The 12,280-nt window shown below is 37.9% G+C and overlaps 1 protein-coding gene across 1 annotated transcript in view; it reads right to left on the bottom strand.

Annotated features, from left to right (window-relative positions):
• Window positions 1–9,713, bottom strand: part of LOC136256797 (basement membrane-specific heparan sulfate proteoglycan core protein-like) — a 43,485-nt gene extending 33,772 nt beyond the window's left edge. Inside the window, exons 1-4 of the mRNA XM_066049838.1 lie at window positions 9,600–9,713; window positions 8,529–8,918; window positions 8,174–8,470; window positions 7,332–7,655 (exon numbers count right to left, since the gene is read on the bottom strand). Of these exons, the coding sequence (XP_065905910.1) occupies window positions 7,332–7,655; window positions 8,174–8,470; window positions 8,529–8,910 (1,003 nt within the window). The 5' untranslated portion in view covers window positions 8,911–8,918; window positions 9,600–9,713. The remainder of the gene's footprint in view (window positions 1–7,331; window positions 7,656–8,173; window positions 8,471–8,528; window positions 8,919–9,599) is intronic.
• Window positions 9,714–12,280: the final 2,567 nt, after the last annotated feature.

The following is a 12,280-nucleotide window of genomic DNA, read 5'->3' on the forward strand; positions in this document are numbered from 1 at the left end:
GATCGTGATAAGATAGCCTTTCAGTCATCCTTTGGTTTCTTTCAGTTCAGGATGATGCCATTTGACCTACAGGGAGCCCCAGCAACATTCCAAAAGATGATGGACTGTCTCCTACATGGGCTCCAATCATTTTCGGCTGCCTATTTAGATGATCTAGCGATTTTTAGTGAAACATGGGAAGAGTGCCTTGAGCATTTACGCTCAATTTTGTCAGGGTTGAGAGAACCTGGCTTAACAGCTAAACCAAGCAAGTGTCAGTATGCTATGGAACACTGTATATACCTTGGCCACATTGTGGGAGGAGGCATAGTGAAACCAGAAACTGACAAACTAAGATAAGACACAAGTGAGAATGTTTCTTGGTATTACTGGATACTCCAGGAAATTTCTGCCAAATTACGCTTCAGTAGTAATCCCCCTGACTGACTTGACCAAGAAGAGTGCACTAAATAGAGTAGTCTGGACTGAAAAATGTCAGCAAGCCTGGCAGAGACTGAAGGATTTACTATGTTTAGCCCCTGTTCTAAAAAGCCCTGATTTTTCCCAACCATTTATCCTCCAAACTGATGCATCAGAGGGAGGAGTTGGAGCAGTACTCAGTCAAGAGGACAACATGGGAAAAGACCACCCAGTAGCATACTATAGCAAGAAGTTGCTACCCAGAGATGTTCGCTATTCCACTGTAGAAAAAGCATGTCTGGCAATTAGACTGGCCACAGATTTTTTCAGAGTCTACTTACTGGGTCGTTTATTCACAATCCAAACAGATCATCGGGCTTCACAGTGGCTGGACCGCCTTAAGGACACTAATCCAAGATTAGCAAGGTGGAGTTTAGCATTACGACCTTACTAGTTTGTGGTGGAGCATCGAGCAGGAACACTTAATGGTAATGCTGATGCTCTATCAAGAGTAGTAGCAAACTAGTTTGCTGCTGGAGAAGGAGGGAGGAGTGTAGGGATTGAACTGTTTTATTTGTTAGTGTGATTTTTGTAATGGTGATTTTTGTAGTTGCATAACTTGTAGAGTAGGCACATTTTGTAGGTGTTGTAATGCTTTCTTAGGAATTTTGATTTTGTTGTTGTGTACTGTAAGGTTAGGAACGTTTGTTTGTTTTTCTGCATGCATGCTTTGTAATATAGGATAGAATTTTGTGCATAGTTTTGTACCTATAAATACTTTGAATCAATGAATAAAATTTTAGTTTTTGTTAGTCAAAGCTGATTGAACTATTTACAAGTAAAGTCCAGCGTGACAGAGCTAGCCCCTCTGTGACACAATACTGTATGCAACAATGCATTATTGGCAACACTGAAGGTGAAAATAATTAGCAAGCCAGCTGAAGGATCATCTGAGGTACACAAAATAATACAAACAGACAACAAAAATCATGTTAACACAAAAACATACTCTTCAAGTTGTTCCTAAAGTTGTTCTTCACATTAAGTGAATCTACTGGCACCTTGGCATGGCAACTTGGAACACTTGAAAACAACTCAAAATAAAGAGGCACTATCTACAAATGATCAGTAATCCAGTGGTCTTTCTCCGTGGTTGCTAATCCTTCCACTGTAGTCATTGTAAATAGCAAAGTATATTGGGTGTGGCACTTAGCGATATATAGAATTGCACTCCCGTTCAAGTCATCAACATAAAACGGCATAATTATTATACATTTGTGCCTTCGTTCACAGGCAAATCTATCCCTGGTTAGTACATGTCTGTAGGCCTTGTAATTTTCTCAAACCTTATTTATTTATTTATGACGTAATTTTAACCACATTTCTTATTATCTATAGTACTTGGTTGTATAATTATAGTGGGCAGACAGATCCAGCTGGTTGTGCCCAGGGGACAAGATCTGTCCCAAACAATTACAACAAAATCAATAATTACAGCAAAAAGCAGTATAAGGGATCGAAGAAATAAAAGATAATGAAACAAGAAAGATCGCTTACAACTGAAGATATACGTGCTAGTGGACACTTAATCCCTACTTCAGTCTATACCCATGACTGAAGTAGGGAAAACATGTACACCAGTACATCTTTAGACTTCCCTTGTTTTACTACTTTTTATTTCTATGATACTCAATTGAGCTTAAAATTCCTAATTATTCCTTACACTTGTTGTTTACTTTTTGTAACATTACTACGACTAGCAAACCCACACTTACCACATTAGACTACTCCAAATAAATCCTCTGTTTCCTGTCCACTGCCCGCATCTGTTTATTGCCACCTATAAAATATTCCATTGTTCTGTATTCATCCATTGTTTTCTGTTTTTTTTTTGCATACCGTAAATATAGTGCAACAAAGTATTAACCTCCAAGGCATTAACCTTTGTGTGTTTAATGATACTTAAAACACAAAGTTGTACAAACTGAAACATCCAAGTTAGATAAGCCTCTATAACTACACTAGCTACAATGTTTCTTACTGCGAACCCTTCATAGGCTGCTTTAAATAAATTTCAGCAATACTACGTACATGTGCAATACAACACATGGCCATTCTATTTACTATTCAGAAGATAAGTAAACCAATCATTCCAAGTAAGTACCTATTTCACTTCTAGTATATGTGACCGTCTCAGCAAAAACCTGCCTAGTTCACACAACTTTCATTTTTTCTCAGTACTACTTCTAATGTCCAAGGAATGTTTCACCAAAGTTTCAACCTATTGTGGTGAGCAGTTTTGGAAAATGAATTTGTACAGTGACTATACTAAAATAAACACTTATATTTACAGCCATAACTTGCGTTTGCATCAATCTACAGCATAGGAAGTTGGCATGAAATGTTTACTATGGATTGACAATCAAACAAGGTATAGTTTTAAACCTGTAGTCACTTGAGCATATACATATGGAGGCAGTTGTATTGAAAATGAGAAACAAACGCATGTGACATGCACACCATTGGGGCCACAGAAATGAAACAAAGAGTTACAAACTCTCCATGAGCAGGCAAATAAGATGGTGTATAGTTTTAACTAATTTGAGTCTTGCTTCTTTGCTTGATAAAAACTTTTTTGTACCATGCATCATTTTATGAATTTTCAAAAATTTTGTTTTTTTTCAAAATGCATGCTTGTGCAAACTATGCAAGTTGTAACTGAGACAGTCACATAAAATAAAAGACACTAAGGTCAGCTTTAATCACACTATTGCAGCCCTTTTCTAATGAGTAAAGTTTAGTGCAATTATGTAACATGTGTGTAATAGCCTGCAAAGGTGGAAGTATACATGGGCAAGATATTGTAGAAGGAAAATTGGAAATTCTAAGTTGGATTATAGATTATATTAAGGATCAAAGGATAAAAAGTAAAGCAAGAGAATAGCAAAAAAAAAGTTGTGAAACAAGACAGGTTGCCTATACCTGCAGATATACTAATGGAAATTTAATTGCTAACTGAAGTAGCATAGGTGGATCTAGGAGACACTGCTAGGGGGGCTGAGGGAGGGCAAGAAGTTATAGGATAAAATCCGTTAGTGGGAGAAGAATGAAACTCTATAGTACATAAGTTATATTTATTTGCATAACTTTGTCTAGTATAGTTAGCTGGATGAAGAAGGGCATATACTTTCTAAGAATCTAGTTGGATATTTTCTGAGAAAAAAAAAATTTAATTAGGTCTCCTAGATTTGAATTTGGGAGCATTTTCATAGCTAGTTGTACAGGTAATCACACATATTTGAGTGCAATTAGGGAATAATTGTACGAGTAACACGAGTACAATTAATCCATAATTGCACAAAAATATGTGTGATTGATTACCTACTAATCACATAGTGACCACCCTTCATGGTTTGTAGTACACATCTATCCAGTTCTATGTGGCCATTAACTTCTACCAGGTGATTGCATCATTCTTCTGTTTAATACATCATTTGTTGTTGCACTTAATAGGATTTACATGTCAGCAATTTTAATTGGCTACTCAAAATGTCTACATTTGTTGCACTTTAAAGGTTCCTATTGTCAGCTTATTTGATTGGCTACTTTACAGTGCAATTACAGAAATAAGCCATGAGATTTGGGATGAATTGCACTCCTACTATTAGGACTAATGTATGGCAAACTAAATCACTATGCATGCTTTGCAAAGCATATAAAATTGGTTAGATAAACCTGTTTGATGGTAAAGTGTACTAAACACAAGGTAGCGTTGTAATAATATGCAAATATTGTCAGTTAATGACATTAGAATTGTGACTGTTCTATTAGAGTAGTGACTGCTCTATTAGAGTATCTCAATCTTTAGCACAAACTTATTTTTCTCATTTTCTTCACAGTGTACAGCGTACATTTGTGAAGTGCATTTATAACTGTTCTCTTCTATTCGCTTGTTGGCTTTCTGTACTTCTGAATACAGTGTAAATGCATGATTCCTGTTTCTGGTACCAATATCATACAGTACGATAGTTACTGTATAGTAGGGACCACAAAGGAGTAGGCGTGGTCCATGAAATAACATCACCCAAAATCAGTCTCAATTTTCCCAGATGACGATGAGGCAGTATTTGTTAGACAAAACTAAGCCCAAACAAGCTTTCAGATCGACCCGAAACGCTTTCAACAAGTTGCTACGGAATTATAAAAATAATTTAATTAATGGAATTTTCTGACTGACTGCCTGTCTGCCTGCCTGCCTGCCTGCCTGCCTGCCTGCCTGCCTGCCTGCCTGCCTGCCTGCCTGCCTGCCTGCCTGCCTGCCTGCCTGCCTGCCTGCCTGCCTGCCTGCCTGCCTGCCTGCCTGCCTGCCTGCCTGCCTGCCTGCCTGCCTGCCTGCCTGACTGACTGACTGACTGACTGACTGACTGACTGATGCATTCAGACAAGTGTAACTTGATAATGACTAAGGCTACGGGCTTGAATGTTTCACTGTTCGATGTCGCTTCGTCCCAAGAGGTGCCTTTTGGCATACCGCAGTACATACAATGCATTCTTCATAGACTTACCAGTGTCCTCCTTTGTGTCCCATTCATCTTTGCTGACAGCAAAAGGTGTCGATTTGGTGGTAGCACGTGATGGCTTCCATTCGAAACAGAAATCGTCTGTATTTTTCATAGTGGCTACTTTGATTGCAGAGGTGCCTATCGAACAGTTCTTGATTCGTACTGCTGTGTAACGGGTTGAACATAGCCGACAGCAAAGTGTATGGATATTTCACTTTTCAGACGATAATTAATATGATTGGGACGTGCGGTACGATTTCTTTCTTTTGGTATTCATGAATTGCAGTGGTGCTTTACGAACAGTTTTTGATTCAAAATGCTGTGCAATGGGTCAGGGCCGGAGCCCATGGTCCGGCCAATCACTTTTCAGCTACTTGATTTTAGTGAAAGGATCGAGATACTCTAATAGAGCAGTCATCAAAATATACTCTAATAGAACAGTCATCGTGATACTCTAATAAAGCATCCAGTATAGAATATAGCTTATAGTGTAAGACATTACCACTGTGTTAACTGTCTTAAAATTACCCAGTGAGTCAGTCATCTGCATGGCACACTGATTGATCATGCATGTCATGCATTAGCATGCAGTTACAATCTAAAACTAAACTTTCATGTTGAGAAATTTTTGTATACATCATGAAAATAAAATTAGCTACTAGCTATAATAGTCAGATATGAAACTCAATTATTTGGTAATATAGCACAAAATTACCATTGATGTTAACAAAAAGAAGAGACTTTGCATGTAAAATAGCCTCCAGATGCCATTTCAGAGCATCTGTTTTCAAACGTTTCCCTGGGGGAGCATGCCTCCTGACCCCTCTAGCTTAACATGCTGCGTGTGCTTATATAGCACATGCAGTTAAGTAACACACCAAAACAGATAATCTCTGATTTACAGATCATATTAGATCAATAAAAACTGAGTAGTGTGCATGACTATGACCTTCATTGCAGTCTATGTCTGGCCAGACCACTCAAAATCTCTGGGCCCCGGCCCTGAACATAGCTGACAATGAAGCATAATGGATAGTTCACTTTTCAGACGATAAGGGGCTGAGGTGCGCTGCGCCATTTCAGATGCAGTATGCGTGGGTTCACCAGTCATAATAAAATTATTTACAAAAAAAGTTAACAAACAGGTACACACAAAAAATTTGGAATTTTCAACTAGAGTAGGGACCATAGCACATTGATAAAAAGTACTGAAACAAGTTGGAGTAGTCCATGATAGTAAAACAATAAGAAGTGTGAAATGCACAGTTGGGATGTAACACTTCTTATTGTTTTACTGTGATTTAATATCATGGACTACTCCAACTTGTTTCAGTACTTTTTATCGATGTGCTATGGTCCCTACTCTAGTTGAAAATTTTGTGCACTTGTAGTCCTTTAAGTACAGTGGGGGACAGGGGGCAAAGCCCCCCTTGGGTTGCTCCCCCTCAGATCTGCCTATGTGAAGCAGGGATTAAGTGTCCAATAGTATTATCTGTAGGTATAGACAACCTATCTAGCTTCGCAACTTTTTGCTATTCCCTCCTCAGTTTCTAATTATTCCTTCTACTTGTTTGTTTACTTTTTGACAACATACAGTAGTTGTGACTAATGTACCGCATCAAAAGAAAGAATGGCACTAGGCATGCCATATACTTAATTTTGCATCTGAACATGCACTGCAATAATCTGTTACACACCAATACGAATGAAGAACAGTATGAGAATTAAGCTGCAATCACTACAGAAAATACAGGTGATAAGTGTAATAGCTACCACCACAGCCACAGGAAGCTGTATTATGCTACTGTGAGCAAACTGATACCTTGCATTGTCAGCAAAAAGAAGTGGGACACAAAGGAGGTATAAGGTAAATCCATGATGCATGTATTGTACATACTGTAGTTGGCTAAAGGCACATCTCGGAATGAAGCAGTGAAAAAATCAAGCCATGGCCTTATGCATCGTTGATGACTGAAGGCATCAGTCAGTTAGTTAGTCAGTTAGTTAATTAGTTAGTTAGTTAGTCAGTTAGTTAGTTAGTCAGTTTGTAGACAATTCAGTTAAATAGAAAATTTTAAAATTCCATAGAAACTTGTTGGAAAGATTTGGGTTCATTCTGAAGGCATTTTTGGGGTTAGTTATGCCTAACCAATACCACCAAACTGCTATTTTTGGGTGCTTTTGAAGGGTAAGAAAGCCCAAAACACCATGATAACTAATATACAGAACTACCATACTGTATGATAGGGTGCTACCTTTAGAAACACACAATGACATAGATAGCAAGTTGAAAATATTAAGTGTCTAGTAAGACACCCACAGCTGGAGGCAACATCACAATCACTACACTTTAATGTATCACGTGAATACCTGATATACGAATTGTAAATGGATCACTGGTGTAGTCAACACCATCAATAGTTACAGTACAAGTGATGGTACCAGCATCCTCTGCAAGTAGATTATTACCAGTTACATTTTGTGTTGTTTGATTAGCAGGAAAACATGTTGGAATATTATGACGAAAACTAGTAAAACATCCTCCAGTATTCCACTGGTAAGTGACAGTGGTTGCTGGTGAGGGGTCCACCATACATGTCAGAGTGACACTACTCAATATGGGATAGTCAAATGTGTTAGTAGATCCACTAACTGGTGTACCAGCTGGATTAGAACTAATTGAGATCATAGGAGCTAAACAGAGATAAAGAGTTATTTGTGCATCTGTGTATATAGATTGTATCTACATATCCATACACATGCACATATGTGCGTACATACACCATACATGCATATATACATATATATATATATATATATATATATATATATACAAAGCAAAGCCTTTGGCAGCCATGTGAACACAGTTTGCCGCTCAGTGAACAACCACTGGTATGCCTGTGCACCACATGGCACACTCACGTCTGTGCAGGCAAATTGTTTTGGGCAGGACTAGCAACTCACAGGAGATGGATTACTTAAGGTGGAGGGCATTTTCACAGCAAAAATCATTTCATTTTATAAAGGTAACACAAAGCTACAATTGCATGAAAATTTTTTTCCTGCCAACATACTCACAATGTTGTGTGTTGGCTTCTCGGTCCACATGACATACTACCATGTAACTTGATATAAGCATTCACTACTTTTATGTCTATAATCTTTAAATTTCCTAATCTTCCTTGTACTTGTGTAATAATAATCAGACTTACCACCAACATTAACAGTGATGGTCTCACTGTCACTTCCAATAGGATTAGTCACAGTACACGTGTATGTTCCACTATCACTTGTAGTAACACTATTAATGGAGTAGATAGCACGGAACACTGCATTAGTATCAGTATGAGTCACTGTAGTGATACTAGTGGACTGTACTATTGAACCACTATCTTTCCTCCATGTGAATGTGTCTGGGGGAGAACCTCGTGAGGTACAGGACAATGTGAGCAGAGTACCATCGATAACTGCTACAGTAGATGATGATGGTGGATCAATACTTAGAGATGCTGTGAGAGATGGAGTATGGATAACAATGAGGTGACAGAAACATATTCAGTAACTTACTTCGTCCACTAAGGTACATACCCACACTCAAGTTCTGGTTCATCATTGAACTGTTCATTATGACACATGTATAAACACCTTCTTCAGTAGTAGTGAGTGTTCCACACAGATATAAGTTGATTATTCCTGGGTAGTTTATACGACTTGCTCCTCGCTGTTCAAGTACAGGACCAGTGCAATCTTGTAAAACAGGTAAAGCAATTCCATTAAAGTACCATCCACCCAGTACAATATTTCCATCATCATTAGATGGTCCCAGTCCAGAAATGCAACGAAAAATTGCATTGAATGAATCAAGTGTAAAAGGTTGAATAACAAATGAGTAGTCAGTAATTTGATTACTACTAACCAAATCTGTACTAATATCAGATGCTGCAGTCATTGCAATTCCTAATATGTACACAGATTGCATAAATTACATACAACAAACAACTAGCTTAATAAATAACCATGTGCATGTCTACGTTAGTCATATGCTTTAAAATATAGATTTTAAAACACTTGTGGTAAGCATAACAATTATATTTCGTGGATGGGATGAAACGGTGGATTCAGTATTTGGCAAGGGGTACACCATAACCAGGGTAGCAGGTACACCTATATAAAGCATGGGATGCCCCCAGGAGCTAAAAGTATTTTATACATTTTAGGACTAAAATTTTGATGTGTAGAGTAGTTTTATGCACAAATATCTAAGCCACAGTAATAAATAATACTTTATAAGTGGTCTGCATTGATCAAGAGCTGCATGTAGGGATCAGTGACAGTCATGAGTTTAGTTGTGAGCCTAAAATTCATTTTCATATAGAATGACACACAAAGGACCAGGTGCATTTATCTAGCAGGCTACATAGCTAAGTGTGTCCATGGGTTGGTGCTGTAGATGCAAGTTTTCATACTCAGCAATAATTCTGTTCCATTAGGCTATTTGACTGACTGCTCTATTAAAGTACAGTTTGGGGGGGGGGGGGGGGGGGGTATCCCTGTGTATCCACTACTGCAAAAATAGTTACACAATAGTTTTCACTGCGTATTTTGATATTGAGATATAATGGACATACAATATGTCACCTGCACAGTATTTCTTCTAGCAAGTTTTAAGTGGAACAAACATGTTTCAGTGTACTGCTGTAATTCACCTTCTTTGCTCAGGTCCATGTTGCTCAGTTATGGGTCAATGTAAGCAATGGTCACAGATATGATAGTTACAAGAAAGTGAATTATCCACTGAGATGGCACAACATCACTGCAACATACTGATACATGCTACTGCACTTGACTGAGTAGTGAAGCAAGTACATACAGAGTATATCACAGCCCCAGGATTAAAAAAATTGTTTCAGAATTTTTCAACTAAAAATCCTTGCTTGCTAACCACTTGGCCAGCTGTGGATGCACACCTGGTTTACTGAAATTGTTTTTGTAGAAACATGTGTGCATACCTATGTACCTTAGTATCACATAGCCATTCCATTTGTGTGTGGGCAGGAAAAGTACCTACTTTTCCAACTTTTCCCACCCACACACAAAAGAAAAGTAGTGATCTGGAAATATTTAAGACTAGTGTACCTATGCAGTATGTATCTATGTTTCTCCGTACACACCCACATGAGCAAAATCATTAAATGGTAACAGCAGTAAGTATGTGAGAAATAAAGGCAAAATAAAGCCTATACTATATTTCCGCACAAATAAGCTTTGGCTTGAAGGTGGTTTCATTTCCCAGGTAAGAATATGGGTATAGCAATTCTCCACAAACTTTGTAAGTGGCCCTCCCATTGGAATTTTCAGGCATTTTTTTAACAACCAAAAAACACCTTAGCAGGGCGCATAGGCTACCAGGAAAAGTGTATCTCTTCAACTTGAAAGGGGGTATGGTATGTCTCCTACATACACAAACAAAAATGGATAGCAGCCAAGGCTTTGTAGTATGAATTTTCATGAAAAACACAATAGACAAACTACAAAACAGTTGAAATATATATTCTGTGTATAATTGTTTAAAGCGTTTTGTTTAACAAGTCCTTCCTTAGCAGTGCATAGCAATGTAATTGAAGAATTACAAAATATTTCATGAGTTATGAAATCCAAAACTACAATAATTTAATTAATTGATGTATTATTACAAAACTAGCATAAATAATAAATATTTCAAATGAGTTATTTAGCTGTATGACACTTGGTTTTTAGAAGTTGCACAACATCAACTTGTTTGCTCTAAATTTTCTTTAATGGTAGAACTTTTAGTAGCTATCTGTATACATATACACATATAAAGTTGAAAAGCTGTCTGTTTGTCTGTCCATTCGTCTATCTGCATTCTTTCTGTGTGGTGCTGCTAACTCGGCAACTGATCCACATATCAACAGGTAACTTGAGGAAAATTAAGGTGGTGGTCAAGCGGATAACAGGCACTCTGGCTATTAGAAACCTTATAACCTATAACCTACAAGTATGCATGGTAAGATTAGCTATGCAGGACCGCATTGTGCCAGTATAGTCACAACGGTTCTGTTAATCCTTGTTGGGGTTCTTCTCAGAATACATTGTACCAATTTTTCAGTACAAGCTCTTGTAAAATAGAAACCCTCACAGGATGCTGTAGTGAACATGCCGCTGTGAAGTCTGCATTGATTATGCAATTAAGTGCATGTCTACCACTGAACCTGCTGAGGTTTTCCACAATAGCTGGTCATAACAGGACAAAATTTTGAATGCCAGTCGTGGACAGGTTAAGAAATGTTCCCTTGCATAACCATCATGCTGCAGTTAGGCATTCTAGCAGTAGAGCTGCTTTTTCCGAGCTTAGTGTGAGTTTTGTGCATTCTGTAATAGATAGCAATATCGATGATAATACATAGGAACATGAACACTGTTAAGAATTACTGGTTAGTAACCAAAGGGGGGACAATTATCACTTTGCGTTTGTTTAAGTTTCTCATATACATAAAAGGTGGACTTTACACAAAACTAGCTGATCGAGGTACCTGTGGTTAATACCAATCTGCATTTTTCTTCATGATTGCGTGGAAACATCAAATAAATGACTACAGGCCAAGGGCTTCTCTTCAGCCTCACATCTCTGCACGGAGTAATCACTCTACAAGCAAACTTACCTATCTAGGCCTTTAGTGAACTCCACACTTTTTTCCATAAACGATTCAATAGCACTGATTAAAAGATTAAACTCGCATAACCAAAATTTTCCGTGATATCTCTAGAATATGTCCGTTCATCATAGCTGGAAGTCGGGCATACATATCAGGCAAAATCCTAATGCCCGTATTACAACTATTACATATACTTAGAGTCTGGGATCACTAGCTGCGGGGTTTGAGTTTAACATGTTGGTTTAGTTAGGGGCATTGTTGTGAAGCAAAAAGAATTGAGTGAGTCAGCATTGCATAGTTCAGTTACTAGGCATCACTAAATAATCATTTTTGCAATGTGGGGATTGTTTTTCTACACAGTACATTTCAACTGCATGAAAAAATGCCTCAAACATTCCCTACCTATACATTCTTGTAAAACCACTGACAAAGCACCTTAATGTTATCACATAGAACTGCTAATCCAAAGGTCCAGGGTTTGATTTCTACCCATGACAACTTTTCAGTGCCACCTTTTGTGACATACCTTTTTCATGTGTCAGATATTGATAATGCTTACTCACCAATCTGTGTACGTATCAACACAATTCATGCATGAAATAAAATGCTCATAAGCTGGCTACCTGTTAAAAGTTTATTGAA

This window comes from Dysidea avara, chromosome 5 (genome assembly GCF_963678975.1).
Source record: "Dysidea avara chromosome 5, odDysAvar1.4, whole genome shotgun sequence".
Classification (NCBI taxonomy): Eukaryota; Metazoa; Porifera; class Demospongiae; order Dictyoceratida; family Dysideidae; genus Dysidea; species Dysidea avara.